We start from the raw sequence: 14,821 nt of genomic DNA, 5'->3' as shown, positions 1-14,821 counted from the left end.
TCCCCTGTGATGTCTTGCCTTTTCCTTGCACTGAAAATAGGCAATATATATATTTTTTAAGAGAAACCAGGATAAGTTGCTTTTAGACCCCACTTGTCCTGACAAATTAGACTCCCACTTAGACACCCACTCCTTCTGCTCATTTCCCTACAAGTCAGTGAGTGATTCTTACTGCTGACAGACCACATACAGTGCCATGAGCTCCTTCTTTCTGGCACAAACTTTAAAGCTCTGTGCTATCTTTGGAGGTCTAGTGGAGATATTTAAAGGTAGGCAGATGAACAACTCGTATGCATAGGCTAACAAATCCAAGCTTTTTTCTTCCTCAGCAAGCTTCTTTCTAAAGCATTTCTCTGAAACATAAATAAGGAATATCTGTAATGCAGTTTACCAATGGGATGCATTGACCTGTTTGTACAGGTTCACCTGAGATTTTCACATATAACTTGATGACTTGGAGTGACCTAATCTTTGAAAGACTATAAAAGAACCACAGGATTTGCATTGGAGCCCCACTTCTGCTCCCATCACTCACTCAGAACTGATCCCATGGAGCACAAACCTTTGTGACATTCACAAGGTGACCCTATATTAAGGAATGGTCCAAACACAGATTTTTTTGTAATGAGGATAGACAGACAGACAGATGTTGTAACAATCCACCTCATGGCCTGCAGTCATGTGAAACACTACTTCAATTTAGAATAAATATATCACAATTTTCAGAGTTTATAGCAATAGACTTTGAAATGTACAGATAAATAAGAAATATTTTCTACAAATGACCCATGTCTGAACAATAGTCTCATGTTCCCTATTTAGTTAGGCTTCTGTATTTCAGCAAAAATCCTTAAAATAATAAAGGGGGGAAAAAAGAAATAAAATTAAAAAAAAAAAGGATTTGATTAAAACATCCACACAGTTGCTTTATTTGCACATGAGGTTCCTAAAATATTCCTACAAGGCTCACTTCCAGAAACAACTTGGCTCAGCACACTGTATCTTTTGAGTTTTGCTACAAATTAAAGACAAAGGCTTAAGCAAAACATTTAGGCTTTTTATTACTGTTGAAGTGCTCGTTGATATCAGTCAGTAATATTCTTGTTGTGCAGAATCTGGTATTCAACCCACTAGAGCCTGGGCAACAGGTCAGCTGAAATATTGTCCCACACTGCTTCTGACACCAAATTCTGGATAAATTCTGCCCTGATTTTGAAGTATGTGCAGACATCATAAGAATAGTTCATCTGGGGCACAAAAATATAGATTTCATGTCTCTGCAGTCCCTACAGAGCTGTCCTGTGCATCCCTCAGGCAGCCTGCAGGCTCTGCCAGGACAGGCTGAACACCTAGAACACTGAGTACTTCTGTTGATACATGAGAATTTAGGAGATCTCTTGAAACCAATCCCACGCTATAGGGTTACACTGAGAAACTGTTGCAAAGCTAAGGCCAGGCAGGACAGCTCCTTAATAGATGGGTAATACAATTGTGAGCAGTCTGTGCCTGCAAGGTTAACTATAGAGTAGTTTATTTGGACTGGAGAATCAGCAGGATCTTCCTCAAAAATGGACTATGCAAAGAATATCATGAGGGTATGGGTGCCTCAGTCAGCACCTGACAGAGGAGCTCACCCACCATCTCCCTGAGCACTGAGCTTGCTGGAGTGTTCCCTGCAATTTGGCACACCAGCATGGAATGCCCATGTTAGTGTTTGCAGGATTAGTTTGTAAAGAAGAAGTGCTGGTAAGTGCCAGATAATTCCCATTTTGCCAGTGCCTCTATATTTTCTTTGCCCTGATGCCAAGGGGGCTCTCATGGTGCAGGAGGCTGTGTTTTTCCAGTGCCCCAGCTGCCAGCACGCACCTCCAAAGGCAGCAAGGCACAGCCTCCACCATCCACCCTGGAGCACCACTTCTGCAGTTTCCACGATTTTGGCAGGGTGTTTGCAAAAACGAGGCAGAACTTGGTTAGCAGATTGTCTGCATTGCTGATCTGACTGTATCTTCTGCCCACTAGCAGAAGCCATGCAGCTACTGAAGAAGCAGGATCCTAGTATGAAGGGTGACTCAGCAAAAGGGAAAAATGTTGTCTTCAGCTGCATACAAAGCATCCCTTGCTTTTTTCCCCCTCTTTGCCTGACTTGATCCATCTCCTCCATGTTATGCTAGCATGCTGGGACATGCTGAGCATCCTGGAGACAATGGAAGATGCCAACTCATGGCAAACCCATTTTCCAGAAAGGATTCCCTTACTTCATTGTGGCCTTGGCAGTCACTCTTACACTGATGATGTTTTCTGTCCATCCAGAATTGTGTCCCAGAGTTCTTTGTGTCCAACAGAGCTCAGGTGCTGATTTTGGGGAAGGTGGCCCCCATTTGTACCCCAGCACCAGGCAATCTGAAAGCAATACCACCAGCACAGGTGGTACTGACAGTGACATGTATTGTAGCTTACAGGAAGCTGAGGAAAAGCTGCTCTGCTTGCAGCCATGGGCCTTTTGCAGCTCTGGGGCTGGCTTAACTGAGCAGGCTTGTAACTGAGAAGAAAACCTTTGCAAAAGCTGCTTTAGACAGTCAGTACAATCTCAAGCATTGACCAAGAAGCTTTATTGGCAGAAAACCTTACCAGAGGCAGGTCTGTGAACGTGAGCATGTCTTTGGAAGCTCTATTGTATGGGTTTTCCCACTGGAATGAATTTGCCTTGTTAGGGCTGTGCCAGCTGTGTGAGTGCTCAGGCAGGCAGCTGCCAGTCAGTTGTGCTTTGGAGCCTCTGGTCTCAAGGAACAGAGGGACCTTTGTCCTTCTCTGGAGGATTTATGCAGCATTGAGGTCCAAACACATGGTGGGGTTAGCCTGGAGAGGTCTGTAGCTAGGAAGACTTTACATTACCTAGGCTATTTTTCTTAAAAAGCAAAAGAATTGTGGCTCACTGTCAGGCACCAAGCTCCCTTTAGCCCTAGTTAGTGCACACCAGGAACCAGAATCCCATCTGTCAAACACCCACTGATGGACACGAGGATGGAGAACTTGTGGGTGTTTTTCTGAGACTGAGTGCTTCCTCTTGGCTGCCAGAGCTGTGTAAAGATGGAAGATTCACAGCCCACAGATCTGGTGGGCATCCAAGTCTGGTCCCTGGCCCAGGCTGAACCCCTGCTGCCTTCCTTCTCCCCTCTGCCGTAAGATATTGTGAGCTGCTGTTGGGCTTTTGGAGAGGATGGGAGGCTGCATCCACACTAAATACCAGGGCTAGGACAGTTCTCAGTGTCTGAAAATGCCAGGCTCGGGTATATCTTCATTCCTCTCAGTTTTTCGGTCTTTAGCAGTACTTAGCAAGCTGTGTTAACAAAGACCGTGTTGCAGGAAATGCTAGGTGAATCATGCTACTATTTTATTTGAACATATTTGCTGCTCTCTAGAGGAGCTGATGGAACTTGCATGATTTAAGGACACACAGTTATGTACTTTAAGCGCTCCTACAATTTGGATAAATGAAGAAAACTGGAAAAAGGAGAAAAACCAAAGGAAACAATGGCCTCTCTAAAATTTTGTCAGGAAATTAAGCAGCAGCAAAATAAAATTTAAAGTAAAGAACAGAGAAGTTAATATACCACAAAGAGGTAAAAGAAAACACATAGTTATCATTGCATGTGAGGGGACTGTTGAAAGAGGTGATACTAAAATAACACCTTTTCAATAAATTATGATTATACTGAATAAATTATTGTTATACCAATTAAAGGCCTTGTCAAGAATAACACTTTCCCCTCCAAATCCTTAGCAAATAATGTGCAGAATGCTTTTAAGGGGGTCAAAGGGGTCAGAACAGTGGCTAAAAAGAAACCTCTCTACTGAACAATCAAAAGTATACGTTGTGCCAGCTTGTACAAAGACTTGAGAGAGCCCAGTGAAAAATGTAAAACTTGAGGAAGCAGCAATTAAAGTACCCATCACCAAAAAAATAAAAATACTGAAATCTTGCAACAGAGATGTGACTGATGATAAAAATAATCAGCAGCCTCTCTTGGCAGGGTCCAGCTCAAGGATGAGACACCTGCACTTTGCCTCATAACTGTTTGTGTCCATAGCCCCACTGCTCTCTGAAGAGATCTGGTCAAATCCACATCTGGGCTCCCATAGGTTGCCCATAAAAGCATTCCATGTTATTAGAGGTGCCAGAGGGTAACTGAAATATTCGCCTGGGTCTTTCAGACAAGAGAGAAAATTACAAGAGTCCCATGCCCTTTTGGAGAGGCAGAGACTGGATAGGAATCTCCAAGAGCACCAGGGCCCATGTCTGAGAAACTGAATTGAGGCTCACAAGTTACTTAGAGAGAACAGACTCAGTTTCCAGGACCTACTGACTACATTTCTAACACTCTATGGACTAAAATGAGTTCATACACTGCCTTACTTTAAAAAAATCCCTGTACTGAGATACCTACTGTATTTACATGTCTTAGTCTTGAGCTGAACCTCAGCCTTCACCTAAACGTGGCACTTGCCAGGAGCTTGGGGTGAGTGGGGTGGGTGGAGAGATGAGAAGAAAGACAAAGGAAGCATGAAAATGTTGATAAATATTTAAGCAGTGATGGCAGCTGGAGAAGTACTACTGTAGAGGATGTTACCTCTCAACAAACGTGATACTGATTTTATTCAACAAAAGAGACAGGGAAAGGAAAGTCAGGTGAATAGTATTGCTGCTGACCTGGAATATCATATGATGTCAAACATTTTCACAGCAGAATTATTTAGATAAAGAGCACAAAAGACAAAAATCACACTGGTCATACCATTCATAGATTTCAAAAAGATATCTTGCAAGTCATCACTGCAACACTCGAAAATCTTCCAAAATGCCAAAAGAAAAATTGACACTAAAGTCATACTTTCACAATTGCAGTCCATATGGCCACATGGTCATACACTGAACTCTTTGAAATTTTGTGTGTGTTGTTGCTAAAGACTTAGCTGGGAGAAGTGCATAAAAGAAGTGTTGTACTTGCAGAGGAATATGGTAGGAGATGTAAATACACAGCTGTACCAATGCTTCTACAGAAACAAAAAGATTGTCCAGTGGTGACAGAGACAGATAACCTCTTAGTATCAGAAAAACACATTTGCATCAGAATCTGCCACTTTGGCTATTACTTCAAAAGACAAGCCATTTAGAGGTAGATACATTTTATTTTAAGAGACATTACATAAAAAGTTTGTTCTGCCCAGTGTCAGTGACCACTGACTCAAAAGAAAATATGGCAAGCTTTTCTCAAAAGCAATTCTCTTACTTTTCTCAAAGACAGAATATAACATCACTTAATGTAAAACAACTTATCACTTTCTTTCCAAGAGACTGAAATTATCTATATAACACCTTATATTCAAAACCTTCCATAATTCAGTTGGGATGAAACTAACAGACTGTCTGTAAAAGTTGCTCTGTGAGCATTATTTACTTACAACTTCCACTGTTGGCTTTTGGGCCTTAGAGAAAATGCTATCAAGTATAATTTTCCATTAACTTATTTTAAGACATGCAGAAATATGCAATTAAAAGAAATATTCTTGTCTATTCTATTTTCCCAGAAGGAATTATGTTTGAAAGCACTGCGTAAATTCATGGGTTAAACCCTAAATCAGAAAAGCACCCTTGTTCAGGAAAACATTTATGCACATGCTTACTTTAAGTATCTTGTAAAATCTCACTGAAATCAATAGGACTTTGGCATGCACTTAAATAGTCCTTACCACCCTACATGCTTATGATCCACTTCTATTCAAGAAAGCAATCAAGCACAAGTTTCTGAATCAGGATCTAAAGGTATTCTCTGAAAACCATTTCTATTCCAAGCTCTACTAATAAATTAGGTTTTTTGTGATTTTGCTTTTTTTTTCATTAAGAATGTATAATGTGAATGTCCTTTGCTTCATTTTAAGCTGCAAAGGCCCATTTTATGTACTGCTTGTTAAATCAGATTCTAATGATTCTTTCCCTCATGCAAATCTTTCCTCTCATTCATGGATTGTATTTAAATTCTGCTCAGCTTGTATTCATGATGCCTTGTCAGTGATTTGCATTGCTCTGATGCGTTTGCCCTGGTTGCACCCCTCACTCACTTTGGCTTGAGAACATAGAAGCCATAAATAACTCTTTAGCTGCTAAAAACAACACACACAATTCTTGTACACTAATGAGCTAGAGGATGGCAGCAATGAAGCTCCGTGTGGGTCTCCGTGGTTTCCTGGTCTGGCTATTCCTAATGCCCTGCTCTGTATCCTGGAAAACTCAGATTTTACAACTTGTTAGAGAAAAATATTGCTTCCCTAGAGTTTTGCAGAAAAGTAACTTCAGTTTAAAACCCACAATGATAAATGTACTTTCTGCCCCACAGGTCTGGAGAAAGAAAGCTGTGCAGCTCTCTGCAGAGTGGCTGCAGCTCTGGATGGCAGTGATGCACAGAACACACAGTGCCCAAAGCTGCACACAATGTAGCTGCATGGGAAACATTTCCTTTTCCTGTGCTAAAAGTCACATTTAATTCTGTTCCCTCCCTACATCTGGACAGAAAGCCAAAGCAAGTCATTTGTTTCATAAGCCAGATGGCTACATTTTCTGATTTACATTGAAAGAGAGCATTTAGATATCAACCGCTGAGAAATGATGAAGGTCTCATGTCTCAAACACATTTTGAATAAAATCTGTTCATAGCATAAAAACTATTCTTTCTAATTTCAGAGGATGTGAAAATGAGACATTCTAGTTGTAAGTTTATTTTTGGAAAAAAAAAGTAGAAAAAAATAATTTGAGATTAACACTTTTTTTGTGAAGAATGTCATATATAACTATCAATGACAGAAGTTTGGAGGAAAGAACATCTAACTAATGCATTTAAAGCATACCTGAAAGCATCGAACAAGTCACACGTAAGGCAAAAGTGATGGAATAAGAACCACTTTTTTTTTCTTTTTTTTTTCCAACGTATTTTAAAAAGTCAGAGAGAAATAACCCAGCTTTCTCCTTTACAATGTATTTAGACATCTACAGGAACGTGGCCACACATTTCTGACTAAATTTCTCTTTTCTCGGAAAGCTGGATTTTAAGAAAGAACATCTCAGTTCTACACTCTGCTGTGCCACTGTCGCCCCCGCGCAGCGGGTGACAGCAGCGGTGCGCGCAGGGACAGCGCGGGGAGCCAGGGCTGGCATCGCCCTGCGCCCCGCCGAGAGGAGAGCTGGGGAAGGGTGGCAGACGGGAGCCCGCGGGAGCAGCAGCGCTGGAAGGGCTGGAAGCGGCGGAATTCCCGGTGTCACCGGCGGAGGGCACTGCGGGATGGCGAGCGGACATCGCCCCGTGGCCAGCATCCCATCCCGCTCCGTGCCGCACAGCCGCTCTGCCGCCTGCCCTGCCCGCTGCAACCCCAAACTGCTGGAAACGTGCTTTTCCATAGCTGCCTGCCTCAGGGAATGGGAGAAATGCCCTGCAGCGTGCATGGCCCATCTGATTGGGTGTGTACCTGGCAAACCCGGGCTCTCCGGGCACGGGGCAGTGGCCTTTGGGGGCTGCTGGGGGACATTGGAGTGCAGGGCAGAGGTGTGAGAAAGTGCTCACAGAAAGGAGCTGCGCTGAAAACGGAGCAGAGTCAGGAGATCCAGGCTCTGCTCCTAGACTTGCATTTAAGTTTCATTAGCTTGGGTATTATTACTGCAATTTCTGCCTCACCAGAAGAAATTTGAGTATTAATACAGAAGTGAATGTAAAGTGTTTTGAGATCACAGATAAGGGACTTGTGGGAGTGAAGAAGTGTTATCTCAGCCTTCAAAAAGCTTGGGTCAGCATTTGACCTTAGGTACTAGTTTCTGAGGTGATTTGACTATCCTTAGTCACCTCAGATTATTGCTCCACATTTTAATACCAGACACTAGTTATTTCCATACCACCACAGCATTTACGATGTGTGATCCTTTCTGCTGAACTAGTGAAATTCATATACCTGATTACAGTAATGATGGGCAGTTAGAAAAGCTTAAATAAATAGAGCTGTCTAAAGATTTCTAATTGAGTTCTCTTAAAGGCTTCCTAGATCTCATCACAGCCACATGCTGGGAGAGATGCTTAGTGTTTCTTCTTTGGACCATCATCTGCAGATCTCATTATTCGTCTTAGTCTCATCCTATTGTTTTCAGGGTGACCTTTGCTGTTCAGCCTCTTTAATGCTAAGGAGAGATGTGCTGTCTTTTCCATACCATCCAGTTTTGCTATGCAGTACAAAAAGAGACAGAACATGGTCAGGATGGGTGGTGGAGAGAGATTGCTCCTCACTTGCTTCCCTGCTGGGCCAGAAGCTGCCTTGACCACGGTGTGTGGGAGTGGAAGTGTGTGCCTGGAGAAACACAGGCTGTGTGCCTCTGGAATGGGGTGCAGGAGCAGGGCACGCCACAGGCAGGTTGTAACAGGCACTTTGGAAACTGGCTGTGATCCCACAAGCTGGTTTAACTTGTCCACACTGAGCCTTCCTCCAGCATGATCTGAACTGTAGGTGAGTTTTCAGTCCAGGGGCATCTTTTGTCATTTTTCAATGTACATTATCGCTAGTTTTCTCTTCCCCCACATTAGGTGGCCTCTCTATCCCATATAAAATGTCATGTTTTTATTGGTTCAGAAGGTTACCTTACTGTGCAGGCTAGGTTGGCTTTTGCACTGCATGCAGTGCTTGTGGCAGAAGTGTGTTGAGCACAGCTGCTGGGATCAAGCAGTGGTCTTGTACTGAATTTTGAAATTTCAGAGTAGAGCTGGGATTCTCCCAAGGTCTTTCTTTCTCAGCAAGTGATTCCTTTTTAAATTTGGGCATTCTGCCTTGTCTCCCAGTACTGGTTTCCTCTTGTGAAAAACTGTTGCTGATTTCTTCTACAAGCCACCTTCAGGTGTCCAATGAAGTATCCTCCTGAGGGAACCTGGAAAAAGCTGGGGTGAAGAACACTGTGGGCAGTGTGTGCACAGAGGTGCCCTTGCCTCCAGCTTTCCTACCCCACCTGGGACAGCTTTTAGGACTAGTCAAGCACATTTGAAGAACTGTTTAAAGGGTGAGCACCCCAATACTTTAAATATTGTGTAAGAAAGGAGAAAAGACTCCTTGTGTGCCAGTCTTATCCTTCATAGCATTCCCAGAAAGCCTGGCCACATTCGTATTATTACAATATACAGGAATTTCCTAATTCCTCTCTTTTTGAAGTCTCTTCCCTTCCATGATTCATTATCAAAGCTTCAGGGAAGCTTCTCCTGCACAGAGAAAACTTTGGAGCACACCTCTAGCCAGCTCCCAGGGACTGAGCAGCAGGGCCCAGGGGATGTGTGGTGTCCCTGCTGAGGCTCTGCAGCACACCTGCACTGCTCTGCCTCCTCTTAAGAGGCCCAGCAGAAGCTAGACCAGCTCTCTGGGAGGTTTTTTAGTTATTGCAGCAGGAGAAGAAAAATCTGTAAGATTTCCTTCTGAAGAAGGAACATGTAAAGCAAGGAGGGGAAAAAGAAAAAAGCATGTGCCAAAGGTATCTTGCTTATTAGAGAAGAAAATTATCCCAAACCATGTTTCTCTGCTAACTTGGTCACTCACCTGAACAGAGCAGTTTGGCATTTCTGTGGCTGTGGGAGGCTCTCAGTTGCCATTATCCTGATGCCATTATCCTGCCATATCCCAAATGTTGCTATGCAAATTGTGCTCTGGGCCACATCAGTGACAGTAAAGCTTTCCCTTAGCTCTCCAGAGGAGCTACTTCTCTGGAACTAGGAAGAACCCTACTTCCTTTCTTTTACTAAAAATGTTTTTGTCTCAGCACAAGCAACCTGTACCAGCAGCCTGTGAGGGACCTATCTAAACAAATTCTCAGGGAAGAGTTGTGACTGTACCTCCCCTCTGTCTTCCTTGCTAGAACCTGCTGGGGGGAAAGGAACTCAGATTTTTATCTGCAGAACTGACTGTGCTATGTGGGGCTTCCCCAGCTGGAAGACCTGACAGCAGGGGAAAGTGCCACATTGATTTAAATGTTTCAACAACCTTGAAAAAAAGAAATATTTCCAGTAATATAGGAAAATAGTACAGCCTTTTCAACTTCCAGTTATATCGATATTCTGATGCTGGTCAGTTGGTGCATAAATAGGTACCATGTGTAAATCCCAGTGGAATTTCCTTTGCCTGTGCGAAGTTAAAGTTATTTTTCCCATCAAGGACTTAGGAGCATTTTAAATTACTCCTTTTCATGTTCCTGGTAACTTTGTAGAAGTGGAGTCTATTAAGTTAGGAGATCTTTGAAAGGGACACCGATAATCAAGTCAGTGCTCAATGAAACAAGGTTTTTCCCACAAATCATGACTGATATCTGTGTCATTAGTAGGGTAGCTGCCCATCTCTTATCATGATTGGCAGGTTAATAAGGGACCTGGGGCTATCTTTTCACTGCTAGCACACAACCTAACCAATTGCTTTTAAATGATTGCTAATTTGACAGAATATAAGCAGAAGACATAAAAATATCTGGAATAATGTCTAATGCAGTTTTTACTCCTGGTATTCTGAGTGCTCTCATTTTAGAAAACAGATTAAAACGCAGTTAATAGATTTTAAATTTTTTTTGGACACTCAGTTTTTAAAGAAAATCTTGTAGTCGTTCTTTGGTTCAATTAGGACCAAAAGAGAAGGGAGTTTTGTAATGCAATTGTCCTGTAAAGGAAAATGTTTTAAATTGGGGAGATTATGTGAGCAGACCACCTGTAGGGCATTCATAGCTCTTTTCTATAATGCTCCAAGCCATGCCTTGCTGCCTGCAGTCTGGCTAACAATGCAGGGAAAAGCTGTTTAAAAGGCTGTTCTCCCTTTTCCCTCTGGTGTTCACTAACTGTTACAAGTCTTCCTCTTAAAATAAAAAAAAAAAAAAAAGTCCCATGTCCCTTTAATTGAAGAACTTTAAGGCTCCATGGTGGCCAATTGGTCTGCAACAAGAGGAACCAGGCAGCAGGGAAAGAAACTTCAGACTATACATCACGTTTGGTGAAGAGAAAAGATCAAAGTTTTCCCAAACTCAAAAGAAACCAAGTTCCCTACAGATTAACCCTATTCATTTAGCTCCTCTTAAAGGAATGATGTTCTGAGCCACTGGGCAGACAGGTAAAAAGTTCAACAATTGCCAAAGCATTCTTCTGTTAATTCAACAGCCTTCTGCTCAAATAAATTAGCTTACTCCTGACAGAAGAACAATACCTTTTCTCTTGAAAAAGGACCATATTTGATATACAAAAGTTAAGATGTTAGTTTAATCTGTTAAGAAGAGATTGATCTAACAAATCTCACCTCACTCTTCCACCACAGTACATGATCTATGAATTTAAAACATTAACCTTTTACACTTCAGTATGCATCTCAGGAAAGGCAGGTGCTTACAGAAGTGCAGACAACAGATACAAGAGGCGGGTGTGCACATTCCTAAAATAACACCCATTTTAAAAGGATACTTAACATGCCATGTGAGATGACTCTTTTGTAAAGGCTCAGTTTAAAGACACCGTCATCTTTCAAAAAAAGGAAAGAAGTATGGTAAGGCATCTCCCAGTTTTGGCAAACACTTTTTCAGAACAACTTGTTGAATGACTTGTTTTCTTGTGTCTACATATCTCACTTCTTTAACAGGTAATGACTAGAGCATTAATGTAGCTCATAGTTTATGGGACTACCTAAAGATACAGCAGCTGGAATAACCAGGGCAGGAGTAGGGGAAAAGCCTGAAAAAGTCATTTATCAAAAGTCATTTTATTGACAAAATAGAATACTCATATTTGCTCTTACAGGGGTAGCCTCTAAACTTTTTTACAAAAAAAATTTACAGACTGTATAGCTTTGGATATATACATATTTTACACATCTGTACAAGGTAACAAATAATTATATAAATACATCCTTTAATGTAGGAAACCCGTATTTAGCTGGGGTGTATAATTAAGACATGTTTTGATTCAGTCTATATTGTAAGGCATTTGCCTGGTCATCAGCATCCCAAAAACCTGCAGTCCCCAGCAGACTCCCACCTCAGGATGGGGGGGAGGAAGACCCTCCCTCCCACGAGTAAAGAGCTGCTGTTAGTCCAGAGTGTCTCAGAAGCCGCTGTGCCTTGCCCTCTGCAAGACACGGGTGAGCCTCTACCCTCCTCTGCCAGCAAAATAATAAGCTGGCTCCTTGAAGTACATTGCTCCCTGCATATGAATGGAGGGGAAGGAGGAGGGGGCTGGAGCCTGGGGCCTCTGCCAGCTGCATTGTTCTATACAAGCTGTGGCTAATAAGGACCATTAGGGGTTCATTAATGGCACCAAACAGTGAGGGGGCATTTTAGGCAGGCCAGTGTCCCTCATTCCCTAACCTTTGGCCTCTTTCCCCCTCCTCACACTTGAGACAGGGGCATCTGCTTGGGATAGGAGACAGAGCTGGCGGTGCCTGATCTCCACGTCAGGCCGGTGCTGACATCGCTGTAGAGGGAGCCACCACCTCCGGCCCCAAGTCCTCCTGCCGCGGTGATTGCCGCCTGCCCGCCTGCTCCTGCCCCTGTGCTGCCAGCCACGGCGGCACCTTTGCTGGCCCAGCAGCAGCGAGTGCACAGGGCCCTCCAGGACTCGAGGGTCTTGCCAGACCAGACCCAGACACCAGAGGTGATGCCCACCACCAGGCACATGAAGTACTTGAGCATGAAGACGGCATAGTCAGGGCGGCGGGCCTGGTCGGGCTGCTGGTCGCGCAGGCAGGGGCAGTTGTGCGTGGCCTCCCAGCGCGGCCGGTTGTGCTGCTCGTAGAAGAGGCAGGCTACCACGCTGGCAGCTGGCACGGTGTAGAGCACGGTGAAGAGTCCCAGGCGGATCATCAGCTTCTCCAGCTTGTGGGTCTTGGTGGGGCCACCCTGCTGCTTGATGACGCTGCGAATACGGAAGAGCGAGACGAAGCCGGCGAGCAGGAACATGGAGCCGATGGCCAAGTAGATGAGCAGCGGGGCCAGCACGAAGCCCCGTAAGTTCTCCAGGCTCTGGTTGCCCACGTAGCAGATGCCGGCCACGGGGTCCCCGTCCACAGAACTGAGCGCCAGCACGGCGATGGACTTGACGCTGGGCAGCAGCCACGCGGCCAGGTGGAAATACTGCGCGTAGCCGGCGATGGCCTCGTTGCCCCACTTCATGCCGGCTGCCAGGAACCAGGTGAGGGACAGGATGACCCACCAGATGGAGCTGGCCATGCCGAAGAAGTAGACGAGGAGGAAGACCACGGTGCACAGCGCCGGGCCGGTGCTCTCGTACCGCACGTGCTCGGCCACCGCCAGCTCCGGCTGCAGCTCGGCCGCGCCGCCCGCCGCGCCGCGCCCCCCCGCCGCCGCCGCCCCCGCCGCCGCGCCGCCGCCGGCCCCCGCCGCCCCGGCCCCCGCGCCGCCCGCGCCCGCCCCGCCGCTGCACGCCACCTTCTCGTGCCCCGCCACCAGCCGCACCAGGTAGCCCAGGGACACGAAGAGGTAGCAGGCGGCCAGGAAGATGATGGGGCGCTCGGGGTACTTGAAGCGCTCCATGTCGATGAGGAAGGTGGAGACGGTGGCGAAGGTGGAGAGGAAGCAGAGCACGGACCAGAGCCCGATCCAGAAGGCGGTGAAGGCGCGCTCGTCGGGGCTGAAGTAGGGGTTGTGGCAGGGCAGGGCGCAGTTGGCGATCTGCCCCGTCTTGACGCGGTTGTAGAGCGGGTGCCGCTCGCTGGACACCGACACCATGGGCGCCCGGCACTGGCAGCCCGGCTCGCAGGGCGGCGGCGGCCGCGGCTTGCGCGGGGCCTCGGCCGGAGGGGCGGCGGCGGCGGGGGGTGCCTTGGCGGGGGTGCCGGGCTTGGAGCCGCGGAGCGGGGGCTTGGCGGGCGGCGGCGCGGCCGTGGTGAGGTCCGTGCGGTTGTAGTCCATGCAGAGCGTGTCCGGGCTGCCCTGTTCGGGGAGGCGGTCGCAGCGCATCCTGTCGGGCCAGGCGAAGCCGTACTGGCGCATGAGCGGGGCGCAGCCGGCCTTGGCCCGCTCGCAGACGCTGCGGCAGGGCGGCAGCGGCTTCTTGTAGTCCTCCAGGCAGATGGGGGTGTACATGCTGCAGAGGAAGAAGCGCAGGTCGCTGGAGCACTGGATTTCCACCAGCGGCCAGAACTGGTGCACCTCCAGCCCGGCCTCGTCCTGCGTGTCGTGGTTGAACTGGTTGGGCATGTAGGTGTAGTTGTAGCCGATGCCCTTGCAGAGGGGCACGGTGATCTCCTGGCACGACAGCTCCTTTGCCGAGGAGGAGGAGGAGGACGCGGCGGCGGCGGCCGAGGCGGCGGCGCAGCCGGCGCGCTGCAGCAGGGACAGGGCGGCGAGCAGCGAGGTGATTTCCAACAGGTAACTCCACTCCATGCTCGGCGGCGCGCGGGCGGCGGCCCCGGCTCCTCTCCCGTCCCGCTCAGCAGCCGCTGGGAGCGCGGCGCCACAGCACCCCCCCGCCCCGGCTACCCCCGGGGGGGCGGAGGGCGGCCCCCTCCGTGCCGGTCGCAGGTGAGAGGTCTCGCAGCCCCCGCGGGACTCCGTCGTCCGCGGGTACCCGGTGAGGGGCAGCCGCTGGCGAGCCCCCGCTCGGCGCCGGAGGATGGGGGTCCGCTCACGGGAGGCCCCTCAGCCGCCGTCGCATCGCTCCTCGCGGGGCCGCTTTCGCAGGGGGAGCGCCGCTCCTCTCGCCGCTGCTCCAGCGCCGGCCGGGCGCGGGGCGGCAGCCGCAGAGAAGTTTCGCCGTCAGCCCCCGGG

The 14,821-nt window shown here is 47.1% G+C and overlaps 1 protein-coding gene across 1 annotated transcript; it reads right to left on the bottom strand.

Annotated features, from left to right (window-relative positions):
• Positions 1 to 11,777: 11,777 nt before the first annotated feature.
• On the bottom strand, positions 11,778 to 14,437 carry FZD8 (frizzled class receptor 8). Its single transcript, XM_085050338.1, has one exon. The coding sequence runs from the start codon at positions 14,435 to 14,437 to the stop codon at positions 12,422 to 12,424; it is 2,016 nt and encodes a 671-aa protein (XP_084906464.1). The 3' UTR covers positions 11,778 to 12,421.
• Between the last annotated feature and the right edge of the window lie 384 nt (positions 14,438 to 14,821).

The sequence above is a fragment of the Lichenostomus cassidix genome, chromosome 2, assembly GCF_008360975.1.
Source record: "Lichenostomus cassidix isolate B80296 chromosome 2, HeHo_3.0, whole genome shotgun sequence".
In the NCBI taxonomy this organism is placed as follows: domain Eukaryota; kingdom Metazoa; phylum Chordata; class Aves; order Passeriformes; family Meliphagidae; genus Lichenostomus; species Lichenostomus cassidix.
Note: the sequence above shows the minus strand (reverse complement) of the source record. Positions and strands in the feature narration are given on the sequence as shown.

Coding starts and splice junctions, on each gene's coding strand:
- FZD8 (XM_085050338.1), bottom strand. CDS start 14,437: ATGGAGTGGAGTTACCTGTTGGAAATCACCTCGCTGCTCGCCGCCCTG.